This window comes from Panicum virgatum, chromosome 4K (assembly GCF_016808335.1).
Source record: "Panicum virgatum strain AP13 chromosome 4K, P.virgatum_v5, whole genome shotgun sequence".
Taxonomy (NCBI): domain Eukaryota; kingdom Viridiplantae; phylum Streptophyta; class Magnoliopsida; order Poales; family Poaceae; genus Panicum; species Panicum virgatum.
In genome coordinates this window covers 14,182,674-14,209,181 of record NC_053139.1, presented here as the reverse complement: position 1 = coordinate 14,209,181, position 26,508 = coordinate 14,182,674, and the positions used below count along the sequence as shown (strand labels likewise).

The 26,508-nt window shown below is 47.0% G+C and overlaps 3 protein-coding genes and 1 long non-coding RNA gene across 5 annotated transcripts; 2 read left to right on the top strand and 2 right to left on the bottom strand.

Moving 5' to 3' along the window:
* The first annotated feature begins 2,292 nt into the window (after nucleotides 1–2,292).
* On the top strand, nucleotides 2,293–5,700 carry LOC120703249. Of its 2 annotated transcripts, XM_039987277.1 has the most exons (3): nucleotides 2,293–2,949; nucleotides 3,022–3,064; nucleotides 5,380–5,700. In XM_039987277.1, exons 1-3 carry the CDS (start codon nucleotides 2,773–2,775, stop codon nucleotides 5,502–5,504), a joined length of 345 nt encoding a protein of 114 aa, XP_039843211.1. In that variant the 5' UTR covers nucleotides 2,293–2,772; the 3' UTR covers nucleotides 5,505–5,700. The 2 variants fall into 2 exon arrangements, with proteins under 2 accessions (XP_039843211.1, XP_039843210.1); XM_039987276.1 differs by having other exon boundaries at nucleotides 2,293–3,064.
* Nucleotides 5,701–6,264: 564 nt separating this feature from the next.
* LOC120701928 (formin-like protein 14) lies at nucleotides 6,265–8,162 on the bottom strand. The gene is made up of 3 exons (XM_039985724.1): nucleotides 8,156–8,162; nucleotides 7,344–7,897; nucleotides 6,265–6,746 (listed from the first exon to the last, which is right to left on the bottom strand). Exons 1-3 carry the CDS (start codon nucleotides 8,160–8,162, stop codon nucleotides 6,564–6,566), a joined length of 744 nt encoding a protein of 247 aa, XP_039841658.1. The 3' UTR covers nucleotides 6,265–6,563.
* A 1,638-nt stretch (nucleotides 8,163–9,800) lies between these two features.
* On the bottom strand, nucleotides 9,801–12,207 carry LOC120701927 (zinc finger BED domain-containing protein RICESLEEPER 2-like). The gene is made up of 2 exons (XM_039985723.1): nucleotides 12,174–12,207; nucleotides 9,801–12,070 (listed from the first exon to the last, which is right to left on the bottom strand). Exon 2 carries the CDS (start codon nucleotides 12,036–12,038, stop codon nucleotides 9,801–9,803), a length of 2,238 nt encoding a protein of 745 aa, XP_039841657.1. The 5' UTR covers nucleotides 12,039–12,070; nucleotides 12,174–12,207.
* Nucleotides 12,208–12,978: 771 nt separating this feature from the next.
* Nucleotides 12,979–14,978, top strand: LOC120703248. The gene is made up of 2 exons (XR_005686851.1): nucleotides 12,979–13,457; nucleotides 14,397–14,978. It is a non-coding gene; the product is annotated as an uncharacterized LOC120703248 (long non-coding RNA).
* The last annotated feature ends 11,530 nt before the right edge of the window (nucleotides 14,979–26,508 follow it).

The window sequence follows — 26,508 nt, the reverse complement described above, 5'->3', positions numbered from 1 at the left end:
AAGCAGGAAGATGAACATGAGATGAAAGTTGACACAGAGAGATAGGATTGGAAATAGTTTCATACTGTAAATAAAGATACATGCAGCCTTTTACAGATAAAGATGCACATACACTGCGGCATAGCTTGGATCCGTCTTTTATTTAGCTATTTATATTACGGATCCCTGGCATTTTGATATATATAGGAGCGAGTGAGCGAGCTTCACCTATGCATAGTTTCAGCAACTAACGCAGTTGCCTTGGCAGTAGTTGATGCAGAGGTTCTTGCATTTGCTGAAGTACGCCTGCTTGCAGCTGAGGCACCCGGGGGACGTGGCGCTGCCGCAGGCGCTGCCGCAGAAGCTGCTCGTGCAGCCACCGGTTGAAGAGCTGCAGTACTGGTCACACTTGCAGCACAGCATCTGCGCAGCCTCCGAAGAAGACAGGACCGCCACCATGCAAATGCAAGCCACGGCGATGGTCGCCGCCGCCTTGAGAGAAGAGGCGGCGCCGGAGGCCATTCTTCGCGATGGGTTTTCAAGGGTCAGAGCGCAAGCTGCTATCTGGAGCAAGGTGTCTGTATTGGATATAGATCAGATGCCAGTGCAGCGACTGTATATATATACACACATCGACAGGCGGATATAGATGTTTAGATACACGATGGCTGGCTCTGCACGTGGAGAAAGTCAGAGCTTCTAATTCAGTTTGCTTCTTCGCCTGTATTTAGACGACGTAACTGACGGCTGATAATTTTGCACACAGTTTCTTCCAATGTATATTCGAGCCCGCTAGCATTTAGTATGGGTGAACCTTCCCAGAAGCCACGTTACGAGTCAATGGTGAGCACTACTAATTCCTTGGTATCCTGAATCATGCACTATCCTTCAGTTCCCTGACGCAATAGGACCATCGTACACACTTGTTTAATTTGCTCCGCAAATATTGACTAATTCAAAGGAGGCTATAGTACTTCAAGCATGATCAGCTGCCAATCAAGTATCAAAAGTCAGAGCTTCTTATTTATGAGCTAGTAAACTTATTTATATATATACATTAGCTCTGACGTAAGTGATGATGATAGGTACTTTCTGCCACGTGGTTCCTTGGAAAGAAATTATTTCTACAGAGCTACAGATGTTGTCTGACCTCCAGATAGTAATCCTGCAAAATGGATGATGATTTTTTGTTTCCACCACAAGTTAGTTTTTTTCTTCTTTTTTACTAGGTACTGTATTGCTATGGACAAAATAAATTCCTTCATGCGCGTCAATCTTCATTATATAAAATATTTGTAATGACGTCTAGGAATGGAGGTATGCATTTTTTTCCTTAAACAGAAGTGCAAATTATTGTCAATAAAAGCCTAACAGGGTAATACAAAGTATCATATAGAAGTAACATTGAAACTATATTGCACAATTTATAGCTTGTCTATATGGACAAGGAAAAAGAACTGATCAGTGATGCCCCGTCCCGCCAAAATGCTACAGCTTCGCCAAGCTCCTTGTGGGGAGAGGAGAGGTAAAAAGAAGAGAATGAGGATTCACAGTGCCTTTTCTGCTCCACCTCTTGTTCCACGAGAGTTGGATTGCTGCATCAAAAAACAGGAAGCGACAACACTGTGTGATAAAAGCTGCATCCAATGTGGATCAAAGGAGATCTGGGGTTTCTAGCTTCAGTCAGTCACTGTACTCGGGGCTTCTGCTAGACCGCTTGTAACCACGCTTCTATCTTTCCAGCAATTTCACATTGTTAGTGAACTTATTATCCGACTTTTTTATATATTTCTCCTCCCTTGATCAGTGAGCAATGCCTGGCCACAACAACTAACCAGTTAATGGCCACATCCATTGATCATTTCTAGGATGCCTGCCATAATCCGCTTCTTCTGCTATAGACCATCATCCATGCTCTTGACGAGGGTTAACTGTAGAACTTTACCTGCCTCATTGCTCACATCGAGTGGATGTGGCTGTGGCTCTCTGTTACCCAGAGTGACAAGGTCAAGGTAATTCTGCAATAACCTCAGACATTTACAGGGACTTCCTGGATTCGACAATAGCAGTGCATTTTCTGAGGTAGAAAGGAGCATCAAATTTGAGCTCTTTTACGGTGCACAATAAAATCATATACTACTATCGGAGAAGGACTTTGTGTAAATATCGGATGGTTGAGATTTATCTATATCACTAAAACATTGATCAGTAGTATAGGGTAGTATGTCTAGGTAGTATAGATAGTATAAGGGTAATATAGGAAAGATAATCATTCATTTATATTATTTTTCTTTCTTTCTCTTTCTCTTGTTCATTTGTTCTCCGTCATGTTCCCGAGCTCTCGGCGCCTAGGGTTCCATGGCCGGCGACTCTTCGCTCCCGGCCATGGAGGCGCCTCTGGTAGGAGGGCGGGCAGTGGCTCGCTCCCAGGGTCGACGCTCGCCGCTTAGAAGGGATCCGTGGCGACGGATCGGCCCCGGCTGCGCACCTCGCACCAGACCGCAAGGCCCATCGGAGTAGGGCGGGCAGTGGCTCGCCACCGCCGGGGAGGCGGGGAGTCGGCCTGCGGACGCCCCGCCGCTCGCCACTGGACAATCGGATCGGTCCCCCGCTCGGCCGCCAAGTCTTTGGCGGCCGCGGCCTCTGCAACCCGTGGCCTCCGGCGGGAATGGCGGCGCGCTCGGCTCGCGGATCCATGAAGCCGGACCCCACACCGCCGCCTCTCGCCGCCGGGTAAGGGTGAGGGTGAGGGCGACACCCATATCGGGTCCCAATCCACCGCCGGCGGCCACCATGGAACGACGCGGCCCATTCGTGCTCCGCCACCACGGCAAGCAGCAGCGGGCGTGGCGGCGCCGGCCCCCTCAATGGGTCGATGGCGGCCACGTCTGCGGGTGCCTCCACGCCATGGCTTCCTCCTCAACCACCGGGCGAGCAGCAGCGGGAGAGGCGGCATCGGCCTGTTGCAAGGTGATGCTTGCTGGATTTGCTGGTTTTGCTATTGAGTATACTCATCTGATATTGCTCTTGTTAGTTTTGCAGTCTATATGTGCTGAAGTTTGCACAGATTTCGGAAACAACTTTGGTGAGATTTGGACACCTTTAGTGTTCATGTTTGGCTATCTGATTAATACGTCTGTGATAGGGGCTTTTACTTATGTACCATTGTAAATGTTGTATATTACTTGTGTACCATCAAATTTTTTTAAAGTTCTTCAGTGCCATTGAATGAAATTTTTTTTCCCTACATACCACTGCCGTCCACTTCCGTTGATTCTTGCCATTTGCACATCCTGACATGTGGGCCTCTTGCCTAAGCACGGAGATGCGGAAGCTGTTCTTCCTGCCGGAGCCCAAGCCTTCTTTGGTCACCAGCGTGATCCGCGGCGTGGTGCTCCGGGTGGGCTCCACCGCCGCTCGCAGCAGCTCCGCCGGCCGCACGGGGGAGGTTCGCCGCTCGCAGCAGCTCCTTTTTTGCGCCACGCCATGAAGGGAGTAGGGGCGCGCGTGCCATGGGGAGCAGCAGGGGAGGGAGGGGGCGGAGGGCTGGCGGCGGCTGGCCATCTCCGCCCCGCGTGCCGCCGCCCACCTCCGAGCCGCATGCCGCCGTCCTCCGCGCCGCGTCCGAGGCGGCAGAGTAGCCAGCGCCGGCGTCGGCGCGGAGGAGTAAGGGCGCGGCCGGCGGAGCTCCGAGCGCCCCTCCGCGTGGCAAGGAGGCGCCGGAGACCGTGCACGCCGCCCCGTGCAGGCCCCCGCAGCTTCACGTCCTCGCCACCGCGCAGGTGCTAGGTGCCGCCGCCGCGCACGGCCCCGCATCCTCACGGGCGCTGCTCCGCGCGCCTGCCGTGGCCTGCGTGCTCGCCGTGGCCTGAGCACCCACCATGCCCCGTGAGGAGGAAGGCGGGGGTCCCAAGCTCAAGGTCGCGTAGGCCCGCCCGCACGCCGCCTGCACGCGTGCCCGCCGTCGCCGCCGCAAGGGAGGGATGAGGGGCGCCGGCGAGGAAGGGGAAGGGAGGCGTGGCGAGAGCGGGGAGGGAGGAGGATGGCCGTCCAAGATCCCGCCACGGGGAGATGGCCGCCGCACGCCGTGCCTCCGGCCGCGTCCGAGGGGGCCTCGCTGGAGGAAGGAGCTGCAGCCGCGGGCTATTCCGGGCCCTGGGTTCGGCCGCCGCGCGCCGCTCTTGGCCCCAGCCACCACGCCGCTCCTCGCCGGCCCCGGCGAGGGAGGGGCGGAGGGCCAGCGTCACCAGCTCCGCCGGTAGCATGGAGAGAGAAGGGGGAGTAGAAAGGAATTCACGGACCAGGCCCACATGTCAGGATGGGCAAACGGCAAGAATCAATGGAAGCGGATGGCAGTGGTACGTAGGAAAAGAAATTTTCATTCGATGGTACTGAAGAACTTTAGAAATTTTCGATGGTACACAGATAATATGCAATATTTACAATGGTACACAGGTAATTAGCTCTCTAATTTTCAGCCATGGTTTCCTACCTTCAAGTTTCTTAGCTTTTACGTGATTTGATGGATAAGGCAGACTGTACTATACCCTTTTTCTTGCTCCACCGCAACAAGCCTGTGAACAAGAAAAAATAAAAGTTGCTATTTCCCTATTTCTGAGCTTTCTGTTTTAGTTGGTTTTGTTATTCTTGGGTTACATAAATGAAATGAAATGAATATTCACATATTTCTCATTTGGAACTCATCATGTACGCATTGATAATTAAAATTAGCAATTATGATGCTAAATTACCAGAGTTTCTCAGCTATTTGTTTGAAACAGCCAGTCTTTTTCTTCTTATCTTTTCGGACTTAAAACCCAAATTGACTTGAATGATGTAACATCTTATTTTTCTTTCATGTGCCTGAACTATGTTTTGACAGTACGGTTCTATACTCCTATGCCCCAATTGGTGTCACTGCAGGACTACAATTGACCATCATCTTAGAATAGATTTCAGGATATCCACTGGGACATATCACATATAGCTCTTCTTGTTGATAAGAAAATCTCATGATGATGTTATTAGAGGCAAAATGCTAAATATTTCAACATTTCAATAGAATGGCAAAGCGTCAAGCTTCTCACGGTGGACTGCCTAGAGTCTTGAAGTGCGGGAGTCATAGAAACCTCTGACTGACCTGGGTTCAAATCATGGCATATTTTTGGAACAAATTCCCCGGGGGGTGGGGTGGGGAGGGGGAGTCTCCCCCATGGTCGCATTTCTTTTTAATTTTTTTACAATTTTGAAGTAATGTTCATTAAAGATGAGCTTATTATGCCCTCAAGATTATTTATGTTAGCTTTGTTCTTCTCTTCTGTTGTATACCTCTTTTTGTATCTTGTGTTGCCGCCGCAGCTTTATTTTGCACCTGGTATTCTTATCATGTTCTTCTTGCAGATGCTGAATTATTCAATGGACTGTGCAAGTTTGCGAACAAGGTCAAGGAGTCGTTCCTGAGTTCAGTATCTGACATGAGACATTTTGGCCATCTAAGGGGAGAAGTTGATGTCTTAGATTTATGATTTGGCAACATGTTTCTTTATTATTGTGATCTGCTGCTGTCAGTATTGGGCATCTCGTATGACCTATATTAACCTAAGCTATGTAACAAGGAAGACAAGTAATTCATGGTCTCATGTAAGGTGATGACATTATTGCGTCTGTTTCCTCCAAGCAAAACGATCAGAAGCTTTAAGTTACTGTCACGGGCATTTCCACCGTGAGAAGCTGTCACTTGCATTTTCATCATGAGAAGTTGCTTACTACTACGTTCTCATGTGTCATGCATCTTTATGAAAGTCTACGTGTGCTTTGAGATGAGTACTAAAGTACCAGAAACCAACTACTAGTTTGAATGCCCTGATCTAAAGTATGCTTATAAGTTCTTATGTGGGGATTACAGGGAATTAAATATAACTAGGCTTCAGTAAATATTTTAGATCAAATCTATAGGTTAGAGCAAAATCTCAATGGGAACTGGTTATCATCACGGCACATTCTGCCAATTGCGATGCCTCTCCTCTCACTTCTCCCATTTCTTGGAGGTGGCCTTTCAGGCAATGTACTGACCTGCTCATGTAAATGCTCAGAATATGCATTTATTTATTAGTACATTCACATCTCTTTGTATAATATGCGCATCAGATGAACTATTTCCGATAGATAACATGACAATATCTGTGTTTTCTCAAAAAAAAGAAGACAATATCTGTGAACCTGCAATTTTTCTGCAAAACATTTAAGCCACAATCCCCTGTGTTTGCGGAGAAAAGATTATGAGACTAGAACCAAATGCGCCCAAGTGGACTTTATAGTGATTTGCAGGGAATCCTGTATCTTTTAATTACAACCAAGGTCATGGCTTCATGAATCACGAAGCAGCATTAGGGGCCAAAAGTAATCTGAGCATCAGAGCATTTCAGCAATACCTGTTACTGTAGCTAATTGTATGACAATAGTAACAAAAACATGGATTACAGTGGGCCGGTCTGAGCTTTGGTGCTAGGCTTATGACAACGGAAACAAAAACAAATGCTTCTCCGATCTGTATCCTTCAAATGAGCACACAACTCTCTTCCATGTCACCTCCTTGGTGCTAGGCTTATATCTGACCTTGTCCTTCCTGACACTAAATCCTTTATGGAATGCATAAGCATTGTAAAACTCGAAGAAATCTTCCTCTGTATTAAAGTTCTGATTTGCCACATAGTTATATTCCTCAATTTCCTCCAGCCATACGTACCCGTTCGCCTCCATTCAGTACCCTGCAGCAATAAAAATAAATAAAGATCACATCCATTTTAAGCTTTAATCACTAACAGAAATTACAAGTGCTGACGGAATTAATCCTTAATGAATTTATTCTTGACCATGCATGATCCTAACACCATGTAGGCACACACCAGAGCTTTAATATTCATGCTGAGTACTCAAGATTGAAAGGTTCAAATATTTCTGTAACTTAAAAATTATTACAATTTCAAAGACCTATATGAGTACAGCCACTATCAAGTGATAATGGCTGGCTACAACTTACAAACATGGTGAAGTGTAACCATATAGTAGAAAAAATGGTTTGCCTTACCAAATACAAAAGAAATTCAAACAAAATCTAGAGTTCATTTCCGTTTTAATCTCTATTATCCTTGAGACATAGTATGATCTGGATGTGTTCCTTCTTCACGGGTGATATCTGTTTTCTTTCTCTCTTTGTTTCGTTTTGTTTCCTACAAATCGATTCTGTATTTCCTCTAGCCCAATCATCTTTTCAACTAGACTCATCCCACGTGAGCAGCAAGCATGTATGCATTGATCTCATCTCGCAGATGCACGAAAGACAGCATGTTGCAGATATTACTTACGACGATCTGGGCGGCGAGCGTGAGGGGGCGACCACCTGCCCCACACGCGGCCGGGGAAGGCCGGCTGCAGATCCGCTCTGGCCGCGGCGTAGCAGACCTCCCCCACGGTGGCGTCGAAGCCCACCCACGCGGCGGCGGCGGCGGCGCGGCCAACGCGCACCTCGCGGAGACCGGCACGCGGAGGCGCACCCGTGGCGGCGGCCGCAAAACACGCCTGCAGAGGACGTGCGGCGGCGGACGAAGGACGTGGGAGGCGTTGCCGGCCGCGATGGGGACGGGCGGCGGCGGATGCGGTGGGCCCGAGATGCCCCGGGGGGGGGACCAGGAGGAGGCCGGACGGGAGGGCGGCAGCAGGCGGCGAATCTCGCGAGGGGGACGGACCAGGAGGAGGCACGACGAGAGGGCGGCCGCCGGCGGCGAGTCTCGCGAAGGGGGCGGACCAGGAGGAGGCCCGACTGGAGGCCGGCCGCCGGCGGCGAGACTCGCGATCCTTTTTTTTCTTTTTTGACGGGAATGAGTTTGACGAGGGGCCGGCGGCGGGACAGAAAGGAGGGCTCAATTGCAAAATGTCTAAAGTTCTTCTTAATTTATATTCAATTACTAATGACAATGTTGTCCTTTTGGATGGACGGTTAGATCTCTCCTATACTACATACTACCATGTGGTAAGCATGAGGGTGTCTCAGTATGGTTTGCATTCAAGCTATGTACAAACATTCTGTAAAATACAACTCAAATCAAAATTATGAACGAGAGTGATTTGCCTCCTAAAACTGATAAGAAAAAGACATGCTTATGCACTCGAAAAGCACCTGCCATTGCCCACATTTAGGGAATCACGCATCGACCAAAAGTCATAAGTGGTCGATGTCCATTAGTGGCCACTGACCAGTAGTATATAACATGCTCGTTATCTTCTCTAGTCGCAGTTTCCTCAGCTGTTTCTTCAGCACTTCTCAACCAAAAACAACATCATTGTTTATGCAAGGCTCAGAAATACAAGGAGGGAATCTGAAATGTAACAATGCTGTCAACATATCAACCAACAATACTATCAGACATTCAGGTAATGTGTCATTTAAGTACAGGATGAGTGGTACTGCTAAATATACCCCATTTGTATGCTCGTTGTTGTATTATGAGCTACCCTAAGAAATAGCTGAGATCTTCAAAACAATTTATTTATCAATTATAGATCTACAAATCAACTTTTAGTATTGATAATCCAAATAGATGTAAACTGAAATACCAACTGTATTGAGATTTGAGCTTTTATCAGTGACTTTGGAGTGTAGCACTATGTTTTAGTACAAGGTACTTCATATTTGACCACTATTACCAAACAAAACACAGCAAACCAGAATCAAGAAGAGGATTGTTGCCATTTGTCAGGGAAGGACACTTGATACAACCAAGAAACGATATGTGCATTAGTTTGCAAACTAGAGCCAAACTGCTTATAGATAAATTTTCAAAGCAAGTGTTTTCACCTCTGAACACAACATTACTCTTACCTTAATAAAAAGTCCTGAGTACCTTTCTTGTATAATCATAGCAAAAATTCAGCCTCCAGATTCAAGCCTTCCTTGTTCTCCTCTTCACCAAACATACACCATAAAACTCTAGAAATACAAAACAATGTACATATCCAACTTTGGTTAGTGGAACTTGGCCAAACGTAAGTCATGAGGGTTTTTTGAACTATATATGGTCAACTATATGTTGCAGATGGGAACAGCAAGGTTAACAATATGTATAATACATGAACTACCGACTCTAGATTACTAGAGCTTTTTACGGTGGTTGTAGGTGCCTTTTAATGCCTATAGTGCTTAATTAAATTAGTAGTTTTAATTAAATTTATTGGATGAAGGGTACTACAGTAATTGGCCTCCCCGAGCCCATGGAAGCCACTATAGCTGTCCAAACGTGCCGGCACGGCACTACACGGCACGGCCCGTGCCAGGCACGGCACGACCTGGCACGGCACTAAGTGGCACGGCAAACTAGCCGTGCCGTGCCCAGTAGTGCCACCGTGCCGGTGTCAAGGCACTAGCACGACACGGCTAACACTTTGTCGTGCCGTGCCGTGCCAAGGGGCACAGTAGTGCCAGTGCCGGCACTAGCACTATAGTGCCAAAACACATCATTCAACTCTAAATTTCAAGCACTTTCAAGTCTCAAACATATATAAGCAAATAACAGATAAGAAATTGAACTGAATCAAACTCAGACACAAACCAAACTCAAACAGTTAACAAAAAATCAATTTTATTAGGAGCTTGTGCAATGGCTGCCTCATTAAAAACCTCTCTAGGTAAAACTCACCCTTGTGAGAAACCCTAGAGAGGGAAAAAGAGTACAGCCAAGCTCCAATTAAGTAGTTCATTACATCACAGTTCAAACTTAAAGTTCTATAGTCCAAGTCCTAAATATTACAGGCCATTACATAAATGATCATGAATCAAGATAAAGTTCTTCAAAAGCTTCCTCAAGCTCCTTGTCCTCCACATTCTGTTGCAGTCTTGCTTCTGCAGCCTCCCAGTCTTTGATGCAGGTCAGCATCTCCACCATTTCAGGCTTCAAACTCCTTCGCCGCTCCTCGATAATCCTGCCTGTCATACTAAAAGTGGATTCTGAAGATATGGTAGACATAGGAACAATTAAGATATTTTTAGCCATGATTGACAATACTGGATATGTAAGTTTGTGTTGATGCCACCAGTCCAAGATGTTAAAGTCATCAGTTAGGTGGTTTACAGTGTCACAGTCCAAGTAGGACACAAGTTCAGAAGCATTAGAAGCTGATGACCTTACTGCATTCAGTAGAGAAGTTGCAGATGTATCTCTAGACATGTTAGGATTACCAGGCAAGATAACACCACCCAAAACAGGACCATCATCATCATATATTTCATCCCAAGTAGATCTTGACTTACCAGACAGGACAGGAGGGTCAGTCCTCCTCAACCTAACAACACCATATTTCTCATCATATTTATTGTAAACATCAGCAAGTCTAGCTCTAGTGCCAACCAAATAAGCAGAATAATCAGTACTGGTGAGATTACCTAGCCTTCTTAGCACCCTAGTAAAACCTTTCATTTTAGCTCTGGGGTCCAAGATGAATGCAAAAGAGTAAAGCAAAGGTATGTCCCTCCAATACTTATTATATTTGTCTATCATAGGTTGCACCACAGATCTGATGTGCACATCATTAGCATAGTTTTTTAGGTGCAGAGAAATCTTAACAAGATAATGAATCATAAGTGGAGATGTAGGATAGTACACACCAGACAATGTGACAGTAGCATCATAAAACAACTCAAGAAAGGATAGCACTTTTTGTGCCATCATCCAATGATCCTCAGTTAACAGCAAAGGCTCACCTTCATCCCTAGGATACTGAGTTTGGATGAAAGTAGTGAAAGGGGACTTATGAGGAAACAGATGTTTAAGCATTAGGTAGGTAGAATTCCACCTAACCTCCATGTCCAGTTGAAACTTTCTAGGCCTAACACCAGTTGCAATGCAGTAGCTTTTATATGCAGCAATCATCTGATTAGATGAATTTAAAAATGATATTGCAGTTCTAAATGTTTCTATCAAAGGCTTAAGAGTAGTTAGTGCCTCCTTGACAATCAGATTCAGAATATGACATGCACAACGCTGATGCAAGAATATAGAATTGACTGCATTGTTTAAACTAGATGATGCATACTCTGATTCATCAATTACTTCAAGACCAAGGTATTTAGACAGAATAGGTTTCAGTTTATGCATGGCTGATGCATTAGACGATGCATTGTCCAAAGTAACAGCAAACACCTTTTCAGACAAACCATAATCAGCAAGAACAGATGCTACACGGTCAGCAATATTTTGTCCATTGTGGGACACATCAATAAGAACCAGACCAAGCACCCTCTTCTCTAGTTGCCAGTCAGAGTTTATGTAGTGAGCAACAACACTAATGTAATCCTCTTTGGCATTACCAGACCAAATGTCGGAGGTTAGACACACACAGTTAATAGAAGTAGTAAAAGTCTCAACAAGTTTAGCCTTGCAATCAGTGAAGTACTTTAGTATGTCTCTAGAGGTGGTTTGCCTAGACACTTTAGTATATTTAGGATTGTGAGCATTTTTAATGTACTCGACAAAAGCCTCAGATTCACCAAGAGAGATAGGAACATCTAGTCTAGCAATCAATCGAACAAGTTCAGTACGAGCGCGCATAGGACAGTAGTCCCAAGTACGCATACTACCATCAGAAGTAAAAGAGATTTGAGACTGAGACATGCGATCCTTTTCACGCTTCTTAACGCAAACTAAAATGTGCCGGGACAAGTGACCAGTGCCACCACTAGAGAAAGCAGAGTAGACCTTAGAGCAGTGAAGGCATCGAGCTCCATACCTGACCGTCTTACCATTGATTTCCTTGAATAGTTTCTCATAGTCAGCCCAGACAGGAGAGGTAGAGGGGCGTGGGCGCTTGGCGGTGTTACCGTCAGGTGCAGGTGGTTCCTCAACGTGTTCGCCGTCGCCGTCGACGGGAATAGCATCATCAGCGGTTGCGCCGAATAGGGCCGCGCGGTCCTCGTCCATGTTGTCCTCGTCGTCATCTCCGGCCAAGCCGCACAACCGCCGCTCCTCGTTCATGCCCACCTCCACCGTCTCTTCGTCAGATCCGGCCATGCTCAAGCGCCAGTGACCTGGTTCCTCAACAGCTACAATGCAACACAGAAAAGAACAGGGGTTAGGGTTAAATCTTGGAGAAGAAACGGTACTGGATGACTGGATCTAGGATTAGGGTTAGGGTTTGGGACTTACCTTTGTAGCTGGAGCACCAGGTGCACTGGCGACGTGGATGAAGCACGGATCCAGCCCTCTGCTTCTGGCCCTGGTTCCTCAACGGATCCCTTCTACATCTACAGAAGAACTGAAGAAGTGAGTGAGAGTCTGAGACTGAGAGAATAGGTACGAAAGGGAGAGGATTCGTTTCACTTACGCTAGATCCGGATCCGGAGCACCAGAGTCCGGCGGCGGCGATGGCGACGGAGATGACGAGGAGGACGACAAGGAGATGAGGACGCTACATGGTCTGTGCGAGATCGAGATGATGGGTCTCCAAGGCCGTGCCGTCTGCTAGTGCCGGCACCAGGCCCCGGCCTCTCACCGGAGTTCAGGAAGACGAGGGGAGAGGCCGAGAGGCGAGAGGGTGAGAGATAAGAGACGAGAAGAGAGGCGAGGCGAGCGGCTGCCGGGGGGAGGAAATGAATCAGGGTTAGGGTTGGGAGGGAGGGCGGCCGGCGCCGGGGCTTATATAGCCCAGCCACCAACGGGCGGATCGCCTCCCCAACGGGACGATCCAACGGTCACCGGAGGCGCGGGGGAGGCTGCGGCGTGCCCATCGGGCCGCCTCCGTGCCTCACGGGCCGAGGCCGTGCCTCCCCGTGCCGCCGCTTCTGTCGGGCCGGGCCCGTGCTAGTGCCGTGGGCCTTGATCGCGGCGCCTGGCACGGGCCCGGCACTAGCCCGCCTGCTCCCGGGCCGGACCGGGACAGTGCCGTGCTTTCTTGGGCCGGGCCCGTGCCGGCCCAACGGGCTCGGCCCAGTTGGCCAGCTATAGAAGCCACCTCCCCGCCGCCGCTCTGCTCACTAAGAGGCACCCCCAGCCCACCGCCGCCTCCTGCCGTGCCCTCGCTGTCGCCGCCTCTCGCCACCTCCGCTGGCGCGAAGCCCGCGCCCCCATCGCCACCTGCCACCGCGCAGTCACCCCCGCCCTCGCCCTTGCCTCCGTCGTCACCTCCCGACGCGTCCTCACCCCGCGCCCCGTCGCCGCCTCCCTCCGCACAGTTGCCCTCGCCGTCGGCCCCGTCGTCGCCTCCCGCGCGCCGTCGCTGTTGTCCCCATCGCCGCCTCCCGTCGCGCCCAACGTCGCCGCCAAGTCCGTCGCCGCCTCCCTTGCGAAGGGGCCGGGTGTCTAGGTCGCCGTTGACCTCCCCCCCCTCCCCCCCCCCCCCCCCCCCCCCCCACCCTCCGCCTGCGGCCCACGTCGCCTCCTCCACCAGCGCGCTCGCCTCTCGGCTCCAACAACGTCGCCACCATTGCCACGGTGAGTCCTCCTCTCCGACCATTGCCCGAGGGGACTTGTTTCCTTTCTGCCTGAAGTAATCGACACAGGGACTCAAGATTCTCCTTTTGATCAATGGGTGAAATCAGCAAATACAACTTATATACAATGAAAGATCAATTGGCACGAAATTTTCCTAGATAAAGTGACACTGAATTGGTTAGAAAATCATCCTTCACTAGGTTCCTAGGGACAATTATTCTGTTGCTTGTTTTAGGAGGCATATCAGATTGCTGTAGTGCAAAGTGTGATCACAAACATTCCAGGCCATTATACTCACAAACACCTACAATAGAAAGTTATTAGCCTCTTGAGCAGTTTGGATTGTTATTGTCCAAACATTCCAAACTGAATTCTGGACAAACATTCCGGACAATAACGATCTCCTCCCGTAATGTTATTGTATTGTCAATTGTCATCATGATTGTTTTTACTTTTGGACATTAATAATTTCAATTCCATATTAGTAAAAAATTTTACTCACGAGGTTATTATCAGGACAGAGCATGAAGTTATCTGAGAAGAGAGGTTAACAACTGTGAGTTTTGATTGATTGTTCTTAGATTTCAATTCTGCAATAGCTAGCTAGCGCACTCGAGAGTTCAGGACACAGCAACTGGTTCTGCTGTTGCATCTTTTTTCTTACCTGGTTGTATCCAGATCAAATGAAGCAGGCAAGAAATGTATGGTTCAAACAATGGAACACGTCTGTGAATTATTTATGCCACTAATACACATCGATTCTAAATATTTCAGAGTTCAGAACATGTGAACAGATTCTGAATATTTTAGGCCAATGGTGGTTCTCACTTCTCCCAGCCTGGACTGCAAGCACGACTTCTGAATACCTTTGGCTTTCCATTTTCCTTTCTTTTATCATGTTTGTTTTCAATTATTTCATGTTTATTAGCCGAAATGCAGGAAAAATCATTGAAGCCACCAATGCTCTGCCTCAGTCCACAAACATATAGCAGTTAAAACTGACGTCAAGATCACAGTAACGAGATAATTCAGTTCACAAGCATATCTATGATGAAATAAGTAGCCAGAGAACACAACTATTGAGTACCACACAATGGTGGAGGTTCTGCATCCATTTGGATACACAGGCGACACGGAGTTGCACTACCTCCTTCCCGATCCAGGGATTGATGTGTCAGCTGGGTTAGTCAAGATCAATGGAGCAGATGTAAAGCTAATGGTGAATGCTCATGCTAAAGCAGGGATTCTTTAGTGAACAAATTGGAATCTCCGGACTTATGGCGTCTCCCAGAGGATTCTTAAATGCTTAGGTTGTGGTTTCATTTTTGAGAACCGAGATTTGTTTACCAATTGAAGACTTGGGCTGTGTTTCTTCATTTTCGTTTTTGTTAGATGAGACTGGTAGGAAATTTGTTTATTATTAAGTTGCTTGTTAAGTTGAGTGATTTGTTTGTTCAATGGGTACAAGGCTTACAACATTTCACTTCAGCTGTACATTATGATCACTGAGATGCTTTTGTACTGTGATCTTTGAACAGTACCATCGTTTGATTACTGCTGCAGCAGGACCAGAAAACTATCGGCACCCTACATGAGTTGTATGAGAAACTGAGTGCTTAATATCACTCACTGCTGCGACATGTTTGAATTTTCCAACCAGGACAAATGTAGGATGGTTCAATTCATCCTGCAATTTACCTAGGACAAAGAGGAGCACCATCCCTCTATTTGTTCCATGGCTTGACTGTATAAAGCTTTCATCAATGTAAATTATTTTAGCCTTTTTTAAGTCCTTGCATATAGATAAACTTCCTCTTTATAAAAGTAACAGATCATACTGAGTTTTTCTATCTCTCCAGTATTCAGTCAAATAATGTAGCAATGACTATAACATCACTCATAGAAGACCAGAAATGAAAATTATACAAATTCCATGTGCATATCCGAGATGCAGGTGTGCTCAAGAGAAATTCAAGTTGAGTGTATGGCTTCAAAAACTCCCTGTGCGTTTCATGCTCGTGCCGCTAACTATGCAGCCCGTTGCAAACAGACGGAGATGCCGGTTTCGTTTCGAGGACATCGACCTCGGCGATATGCACGCCGGAGACGCCTTTGGGGCAGAGGATTCCCGTCACTCTGGCCACTTTGTGCTGCGGCAACTGACTAATCTCAAGCCGGTCCTCGTCGCTGAGCTCCCAGTCGAAGATCTCGGTGTTCTCCTTGATCCTCTCCTGAGCTAGGTGACTGCGACGCCGCCGAGGATTACGATGCTGCCGTTGCCACTGATGTACACCCCGCCGCCCAGCCTCACTGATTTCTGGACGACGCACTGGATGTTGAGGTTGCCCACGCCGCGGAGGTCCCCGGCGCAGGTCGCCGCCGGGGCAGCCGGCGCCGGCGGCAGCGCGGGGGGCGGGGGTGGCGTGTAGTCGTGGAACGTGAGGATCAAGTACGCCTCCTCGCCGTCCGCCTCCCCCGATTGAAACCCCCTGGTCGGCGCGCTGCGACGGCGAAGAGCGCGAGGAGGAGGAAGCCGCCGGCTGGATGAACGCACGTCGGCGGCTGGACGAACAACAAATCGAAACCCTATCCATCGATAGACTATAGTCCACTAAATCACCGTCTTCAACTGTACTACTCCAAACATTATTCCAACTTATATCGATTTACTATCTTACCCTTGATTAAATAAAATAACTTTGAAAATAGAATTATCATATTTATTTTTTAAGGTTGGGTCCACCAATTTAATAAGTATATGGTGTCTACGGGCCCACTATTAAGTATGCATTTGATGCTTATAGGTGTCTGTCTTTTTATGTCTCTTCATGCTTATCAATTCTCAGCCATAAGATCGAGCCTCGTGAGCCATCCATTTTACCCCCAACCATTGTAAAAAAAGTTGAGATTACTAATGTCTTATAACAACATGTATAATATACATGAACAATTTAAGGCCTCACTGGTTTTATATTTTTATTAACCCATGCCCTGATAAAACCATGTGCATTGATATGGAGTAAATTTAGGCTTCCAGAGCATGCAAGCTAGTCAGTTGCACAACAGATATGCATTTGTGTTTTATTATGCATGTCAAGTGCTATTACATGTTCCAGTTGGTCTATCTATTAGCCGCAGTGTTGTCAATCCTGATAAACTAATTACACTATTTTTCAAAGCAAATGTCCGTCTTTGCCAACTAAAGACGAGCACATCACACACATTAACATATTGCCCAACAAATTGTCAGCACGGAGGCTTCGACATGGAGAACCTGTTATTAATAAAGTTCAAACATCTTACTTTCAATTGCCTACTTAACATCTCCTTCCTGTTTTGTCCCCACCCAGCTGCTTCTTCACACTACTACAGAACTGGTCATAGAAAACGGGCTATCACCAACGGTTCGAAACGAACCGGCAGTGATGCTTCATCACCGCCGGTTGGTAACACGAACCGGCGGTGATGAGGTCGCCGACCATCACCGCCGGTTCCATCCACGAGCCGGCGGTGATGAGGCACATCATCACAGGCCACGCCTGCCCCGCTCGCGTTCGCCCATAGCCCTTCTTTTTTTTAGCAGTAAAGGGCAGATAGCCCTCCCTCACCCTCACTCGCGGCGCCGTCCACCTCCCCATCCTCCCTCCTCCCGCGCCCTCCCAGGGCGGCGGCGCCGGCCCTCCGCCCCGTCCTCCTCCCGCGCCCTCCCATGGCAGCGGCGGCCGGCCCTTCGCCTCATCCTCCTCCCGCGCCCTCCCATGGCGGCGGCGGTGGTAGAGGCCTGTGCGGCGGCCATGGCGGCCGGATCCGCAAAGAGCATGGCGGATCTGCGGCGGCCGGCCCTCCGTCGCCTCGTCCTCCCTCCTCCCGCAACGTCCCATGGCGGTGGCGCCGGCCCTCCTCCCTCCCTCGCCGTGGCGCTCCGAGCTCAGGTGGTGGCCGGATCCGGGCGCGCCTTGGTGCTCTGAGCTCCAGCGGCGGCCGGATCTGGGCGCTCCGAGCTCCGTGCGGGCGGGCGGCTCGGAGGAGCAGGGCTCACGGCGGCGCGGGCGCTTTGACGTCGGCCTCCCTCTGCGGCATCGCGCGGTGGGACGATGGCTCCAGCGTGCTCCGCAGGCCAGGGACTGCCCCTTTTTTTCTCATGTACATTTCTTTGTTCCTCTATTGGTAATGTTACAAAACATATTTGACCTCACAAATACAGCAACCATGGAGTGAAGGCAATAGTAACAGCCATGGAGTTAAGGCCATGGTAACCACCATGGTTGAAGGCCATGAATTATTCTTATGGCTGCTGTTACAAAGAGAATTAATGTACTATACTAATTCCTGGAATTAGTGACCTTGTAATCCCCCTATAAAAGGGCACCATGAGATCAATAAGAAAATGCGCCAATTCACTACATTCTTGTCTCTACCATTTTTATTCTACAATAGTTAATTTTCCTCAGGTCAACTTTAACAAATCTGTTTGTTACAACTACAATATGATTTCTCCCAATTACTTTTCGCTATTGTAGCAGTTTATGTGTGCAATGCAATGAGCTAAGTGAAAGCTAAGCTTCATTTTGTAGGATCTGACTATAATTCATTTTCATTTGTTCACAGGGAGCTAATATTCATCATATCTTCTCTTTCTGGTAAGCCTTTCTACCCATCTCATGATTTGCTTCTTTGACATACCATCTGTTTACTAGAAATATCTACCATGCTATTGCCAATTTCCATTGCTTGCTCTTCATGCCATGCATGTCATCTGTGAATAGAGGATCATTAGGTATGAGATATCTACCATGCGGTGGCTATGTGCTTATGTTGCTTGTTAGACTGGTTATGATTATGGTTGTTGCTAGCAAAACTTCTGCACCAATTATAAATGCTTTTTGTTAGACGGGTGGCATTCATGCATCTTTTCTTCTGAGAATAAATGCTTTTTTGTTATATATATATCATGTACTCTACTCTACACTAGATACGCTACTAACAGGTCTATGGACGGATGAGCCTTGCAACACAGACGGTGATTTCCTCATTGTTCCCCAGAAAGGAAGTAAGTCGTCATCCTCTGATTACCTTCCTTTAGTATGTAATGTTTTTTTTGCAACTATTTTTCAGAAAAGGGTGATGTTTCCAGATTTGGCTCCACTGATGTGGCACTCTTTTGGCACAATGATTGTGCTGCTGTAGGTATGTAGCAACCCTTGTGCTCTTCTATGCATACTTATAGTATGATCAAGCTTATTTGGAGCTTTGAGTGTATTCTGTCATGTTCTGTTTCCATGATCAGTCTGTTATGTTATTCATTCCCGATTCAATCCTTGAGTTCATGGCTATATAAATTTTCTTAATATATGTTTGTGAAGTTTAAACCAATCTCATAGGTCAGCCTTTTGGTCTTAGTATGTCTGCCTACTTGAAAATACCGGAAATTTTCTCATTCTACCCTGCACTTTCACCCTCTATGTTATCTGCTGAATTCTGCTGCTATAATTATATATTATATATGTTGTACAAATGATGCAATATTATTATATGAAAATATTTTTTTTGATGGGATACAGGTTTTCACCAACGGTTCCAGATACGAACCGGCGGTGATGGGTGCACATCACCAACGGTTGGCGCACGCATCACCGCTGGTTTATGAACCGGCGGTGATGAACCCCCTCCATCACCGCCGGTAAATCCAACGGTACCCAAAACCATTGGTGATGCACTTTTAGAACCGGCGGTGATAGGGGTGGCTGTAGTAGTGTCATGGTGTTTAGGATGCTTAGTGGCTGTGTCCATCAGGGATGCAGCGGCTATGAGAATCTACTTCCTGGCTGCCGAATAATGCTAATATGTCTGGAGCCAATTGATACTAAAACAATCAGGAATATTTGACCATTTAGATAAACCAAATTGTAGTTATGGTAGACAACATTACCAACAAATGAATCTGAATTTAAACAAAGGCACGAGGCATAAGCACACGAAATACTTCTTGGCTCAAAGGAATTGTTCCGTGGTCAACAATATTAGTCTCAGGTTCAGTTTAAGCCGTGAACATTACAAACGAAGCCAGCTAAATACAACGGCAAACTGAAAAACTGAACAGCGTAGCCAAATTATCATGCACTGTAAGCTTGATGGTTCAACCTGGCATTCCAATCGTCAGCTACATAGCCAATCCAAGTCCAGATTCTGAACCAGATTTTTGTATGCCATTTGAGCAAGTAATTGACTGTTGTGCTAATCTATTATATATTAACTGCACTTTTTTTTACCACAGACACTATCGATTATTCCATAACCACAAGGCATTTTCAGTACTAATACTAATCTATTTTGGTCAAAGAACTGGAACAATGTATATTATGCTGGTGAATGACACGGTGGGACCATATGTGCCTATGAAATGTGGAGCCAATAACAAAACTGTAAAGTCCAATGTTTGCAATCCCATTTTTGCAAATTTCTCCCATCTTAATGTGTATGCATAATAATCAATCATCTATGTGCGTGAAAGGAAAGATCTCTCCTGGAAACATGTATTAGATGTGACTGTGAGTTGATGTCAGTTGATTAGCAGTAAAGAACAATCACATGTGAACTGCGCATGTTCCCGATGTTGCAGCAGCAACCAGGAGACCCCGTTCCGGCGTTCCCTCGCGATGGATCATAAAACCGCGAAGGGACGGTGTCCGAATGAAATAAAGCAGGCAGTTAGGCAATGCAAGGCTGAGACAAATCGGATGGGCATGATCTCCGGGGCAGCTACGGCGTGCCGTGGCTGATCGGAGAGCAGGGGCAACGGCATTGAAGGGGCCGTCGGCGTCGGAGGAGGCAGCGGCTTCGGATGGGGGGCACCGGAGAGGCCTCCTTCACCCGCGCAGAATACAACGGTTGGAAGTCGTTTGTTAATCTAATCTAATCGACGGCTGCGCAGACGGTCTAGCGGGCGGGCGGGCAGTGAGCGGCCAAGAATTCCTCACGGAGGTGGTGGAGGGAAGCGGCAGAGCTTAGGGATTTCGGGTTTGGGAGGACTATGGCACGCCAGGTTTAGAGGAGAAGGTGGCGGCGGCGATGGTTCATCCGACAGCGTGGGTGAGAGGGCGTGATAGCGCCCTAGGCGAGGTAGGACAGCCGGTGGGCAGCGGTCACCAGCGACGGCAAGTCCGGCGGCGGGTGAGGGTGGGCAGCTGCCGCTGCGCTCATCAAATCGACATTGGGCCATTGACGGGGTGTGCGATTGCTGTGTTCGATGGACGGGTATCAAGCGATGTTTCGCAGCCTAATGTTTGATCAACGTACGGCGGGAATCATCCTGCAACAGGATGAAGGATTACCGAGTGGCGACTGTCGCACGACGCACAGGTCTCCTAATGGTACTCTTTCATAGCATATATAGAGAGGGATAGACATAGAGTCTGTCCTTATTATCCGATAGGTTACAATGTCGCTTACATTATTATTATGTTATAGCAGCAAAAGACTTGCGCAAAGCATGCATTGTCCCTAATCACTTTTACTAAGGGTACAGTCTATACACTTACACCCCTTAAGACGGTCAATCTCGGCGTAGACCTTGCCATCTTTGAATCTTGCCAAGCATTTCGAGTAACATGTTGGGCGATCGTGGATCTTGTTGTCAATGAAAAAAATTAGGCATGCCTCAGGGATTACTACTGCGCTGCCATCATCATCCGATGCCACATTCAACACCATGTCTGGCAATTTCAACAAGAGCATGATTAAAGTAATTTAAATGAATTACTGGAACCAGTATAATAATTCTCAGTTACGAAATCAAGAAAGCAGGGAAGCAACTCTTTTCAGTAGTACCTGATGAAGAGATCACCAAGAGGACGACACCTAGAAGAAGCAGCACCTGGTTGATCCTCATCTTTGTTTGAAAGCCCTGATGCTAGGTGGAGAATTGTGATGGTCTAATGGATTGATAGGGGCCGGGGATTTATAGTATAGTTGACACGCATGGCCCTTCTCGTTTTTGGAATAAACTGATAACGGTATCTGAATGAGTTGGCACCGTATATATTATTTTTAATTACAGCTAGCATGCATATGGCAAATGAGTGTATGCAGATACGAACGGTATAACAAACCATGCGGGGCGAAACAAATGCATCACAAGATATGCACGTCAAAGTTATGCGCCAGCTTTTATTACCTTGATTGCCCAGATATTTGTAAATCTCGTAGACAGCTCACCTTCGCCTAGCCATGGTGTCCATGACCATTGCACCACCCGACCCAGGTGCAAAATTGAGTTGTATGAAAATATGGGCAATAATAAACCGTGATCCAATAGAGATTTGCAGAATCGATTTTGTAAGATGGCCCCCGGCATTTTCCATAGAAAAGATTTTTTTCACTAAAATTTCTGAATCCCGCGCCCACCCCTGCACAACAGCATATAGTTGTTGACATCATTTTTTGACACGTGTCAATCTAATGAGCAAGCGGCCGATGAAGAATGGGCCGGTGCTGGAAGGAAGAGGAACACATTGGGTCTTTTGGCTGGGTCTTTGGGCTAAAGGGAGCGTCGCAACTGATAGGGTTAAGGAAGGAGCTAGCGGAGCTATGCTAGCAAGTTATCTTTTAGATTTTTTGTCATTTCTTTAGGCATATTTATTTTCTTGATTTGCAAGTTCGTGATTTCGACGAGCAAGGAAGGTTTAGGGTTATACTATAAATAACTGACCTATGTTATTTGTAAACTTTGATCAACCACATCCAAACAAAACACTACGTTTTCAGCACGGCGATTTCGCCATAGATGCAGTAGTTTTTTTCTTTTACAAGTTCTTCTCAGCAGGTATGTTCCATCGCTTGTTAAAAGTTTTGAGTAGAGTTGTGTCGATGGGTTCAAGTTGACAGCGCATCACTTCTTTCTCCGTCTATGGCGCTCAAAGTTATTGAGTATGCTAGATCCGTCCGGCGGGGTTTAGTTGTTCACCGGTTATTGAGCTCTCTAGATCCGTTCAGCGGCAAGTTATCGGTAGCAGTTGGCGATCTGTTAGATTAATTGATCCGTTAGTCTAACTTGTCATTAATTTTACCACTAGTTATCGATGTATGTTTAAATCTTGCTAGGTTGGCTCGTTTAATCTAATTCATTTTAAGTTTACATTATTCAGCCTGGATCTACTCACTATCGGCTCTTTTTGTGTCGTCCTGACCATAGCCGATCAAAGCCGGATCTATGTGTTGTCTGCAGGTTGCGTCATCACAGACGTGGCTTGCCTACCCCGCGAATGGGCTGGACGATAGCCGATCCGTGCAAGACAATGATATCGGCTGGCTAGCTGATAGTCTTCCAGAGTTTAACATTTGCTTTTCTTGTTAATTGCATTTACAGGTCAAATTGACTGGCACACTGAGCGCACTGTACGCGCGCCGATTTGGTTCGATACGATGGAGCAAAGCAGATCTCCCCAGCCCTAGCATACATGGAGCGCAAGGATCCCGCATGGTGGGATTTTCTCATCAACAGTAGTCATGTCCCCATGTGAGATAATCAGTGATATTGGGCGGACGGCACCATAGTCTATATAAGATGACCAACAATCTAGGTGGGATCTTGGACCTATTCTTTGATATGGACAGATGAGAATATTTTTCTCAAATTCGCTTCCACGGAAAGTCAACCTCGACGTGATGAGTGCTACTATAGCCACCTAAGGATCGTCTGATCTGTTTTTCCTGTTCCCAATCCCAAAAAGAGGCGTTGAGAGATTGTATATTGAATCTCGTCTCCCATCCCAAACCACAACAACAAGCACACGAGAGACATGCTAGGTATGTAGATAGAGATGTTCTCATTAGTCATCAATAGAGTACAATAGGGTACTATTTATAGAGTTGGGCCCTCCGGGGGCACCTTCGGTATTAAGCCCATTAACCCTAATTAGGGTTTCTTAACACTCCCCCTTGGGCGTATACTGCGATCAACACAGGCCTCATCAAAAACTCCTTCCAAAAACCCAGTGGGAAAAAAGGAATGGAGAAAAGAGTACATTGTTGCCGCAAGTTGTATTGCACTTGTTGCCTCGTTAAAAACCTTACGTGAGGAACTTCAGGAAAACTCACCAAGAAAAAAAGAGTACAACAATGTCTTTAAGACATTTGCAATCTTCCGAATTGTCTTATATGATTCTTCGAGAACCTGAGCAAGGACTCACTGTTAAGGACATGCTCCCCCTAAACATTGCAAAATTGTCCCATTAATGCAACACTTTCTACTAGAAGTGCATAAAGACTTAGTGAATGAACTTCACATTATTGCAAAGAGCGTATTAAAGTTCCTTTACCTAAATCTACTTCTGGGATTGGTGAGGTAAGGATATAGGGGTACCAAAACGAGTAAGTCCAATCTTTTAGTGGTGTCAATCTGCTGGATCTATATGTTTAGTGATAGAACATGTAGTATACACTCCCCCTGATGACGACATCTGTAGTTCTGTTTGTAGACAAACATCCTTCGGAGATGCATATAGGTAAAGATAGTACTATTGTACCAAATCCTCAACAATCAGTCTTCGAGACATTTATCTCATCCTTCTTCTGGAACAATGAGAGTAAATAATATGGGAGCTATATATTTTACCACTATCACACACCGCAATATATATAATTATGCAATACAAGCTATTTATCCTTACAGAATTTTGAGGGATAATATAGTTGCAATATCATGCATCTTCTAGGTGTGATTCATCAAGCATCAAACTCTTATATCATTGCAACAGTTTGATGTTTTAGCAGCAATCAAGTGTCCTTCAAGGACCAACCAAGAATTCTTCAAGAATCATTAATTAGTTAGTTGCACGCTACATAGTAGCATAATTTAGTCCGAGATTCTGACAAGTGGGGATACAACTGCCAGTAATAGCGAATATACCTTCAAGGTATTAGAGGATACCACCATTTCAAATCTTCTGGTGGAAGATGCACTATAAGAATAACACGAGTGTCTATAAATACTTCCAGTATAACTCGTGAAATACATAAGTGCTCATATGGCGCACTTCTGGTCTTTAGGTTCCTCATTTCAATCTATCGGGTTCCAGATGGGTCATATATCCCTTCACATGGATTATTCAACTATTGGTATATTCAGACTATAATAAATATTTGATTTCTTCGGGAAAAACCTTCTAGGAAATTCTCTCTTCGGGGAGATAGTCTTTCTTCAAGAAAAACAACTTTCTTCAAGACAAGAAAGTAATATTGGTATGATATTTACATGTTGCATTTTCCTTATTTCTAATTTCAGATCTTTTTGTGATCTCTTCATGTATTTTCTGAATCCCATATCTGCATGCCATTTGCCAGATACACTATACAATGGAACATCATATATTCATCACACGTGGGATTAGTCTCATTCCAAACCTTTTTTTTTGAACCATCGCATTTCATCACCTTGTTAATAATGACCCATAAGTATTTGAACTCCAGGTTGGTGACTTTTATTTAGCGATTTTGGTTCAACCTCAATTGCATATTCCAATTTTGACCCGATATAAGAGCTTCAAGCACTCTGCCATGGACTTTGTTCCGGATTCGGGTTCTCTTTTAGAGAATCACTAGCAATTATAGAGGCATAATGTGTCGACACATTTCTTTCCCACTTGAATATTTGGATCTTCATTATTTCTCAAAATGATAGATCCGCCATTATTCCATAGTCTTGGCAACATAATTTGTGCGCACTTAGTGCCAGGATGAACCTCTTCGTGAGGTACCTTCAGGGTGAAGTCTCTTCAGGAGTACAAGAGGAGGATTTTTCATAAACATATGCTTAGACCATGGCTGATGGATCTTTTATTCGCAGGCGTCCCCGCAGAATTAGATCAAACCAAGTCAAATGTGGATATGATATTAAATCCCGGGTATATCCACATCTACTTCACGTAGAAGCATTTACTTATGCAAATAAACCAATATAATTTCTCCTCAAGAATAAATAAATTTCTGGCAAGACTCCACTTATACCAAGTAGGAGTATTAATAAAACTGCAGGTTCAGTTTGGCTGTGTGCATTTTAATACAGGTTCGTTAAGAAATATCAAGGCATTATACAAAGACACGGGCATTTATCTCCCCTAAGACTGACTTCAACAAGGCAAGGCAAAATGGGACATGCATTCCTTCATTTGCATCCTCTACAGTAGATACGTTGCCCACGCATTTTCAGTCATCTCCAACAGCTGACGCAAATCAGATTGCGCCTCTCCTCCTCCGCCCATCCCACCCGAGCCCGCCGCCGGCGCCCCCTCCCCAATCTCCTGCCACTCCTCCCTCCCAGGTAGATCAGGGGCGGGGCACGGCGGCTCCTCCATCCCGGCCGGCCCCTCCCACTCTGGCTCCCTTGATTTGGCTGCTCGAGGTCCGGCGGCTCAAGGTGGATGGAGGTCTGGAGGGGCCATGGAGGTCCGTCCGCTCGAGGTCGATGGAGGTCCGATGGCTCGAGGTCGATGGAGGTTCGGCGGCGGGAGCTCGAGCTCGAGCGGATCTGGGCAGCAGAGTCCATGGCAGGCAGTGGAGGCCCGTGCGACGGCGGAAGCCTCGATGACGGGCGTGTTGCCGGGCCGCAGTGGCTCGCGGCGGGCCTCGACGACGGGCAAGCGCGGGGACCTCGGCAGATGGTGGTTCGAGAGCTCGCGAGCTCGCGCACAACTCCGTGTCGCCGCGCCGAGTGCCGCGCGTGCAGGGGCGGAGACAGGGGGGCGGGCAGGGGCCTGGCCCCCCTATGATCCCCAAATTTGCACTACAAATTCAAATTTTGATTAAATTTTTATATAAATTTGTATGGTTGGCCCCCCCTAACAATGAAAAAATTCCCATCCTGGCTCCGCCCCTGCGCGCAGGCCTCCGCCGCCGTGTGGCTCCGGTCCATGCCACTGCTGGGCAAGCGAGCGGGGCGAGGGCGAGGCGTCGAGCGGAGCACGGCCGGGTGGCGTGCGGCACGGGGCGGAGCAGCGCGCGGTGCTCGGCCGGCCGGGCGGAGCGCGACGCGGCGGGCCGGAGCAGCACGCGGCGC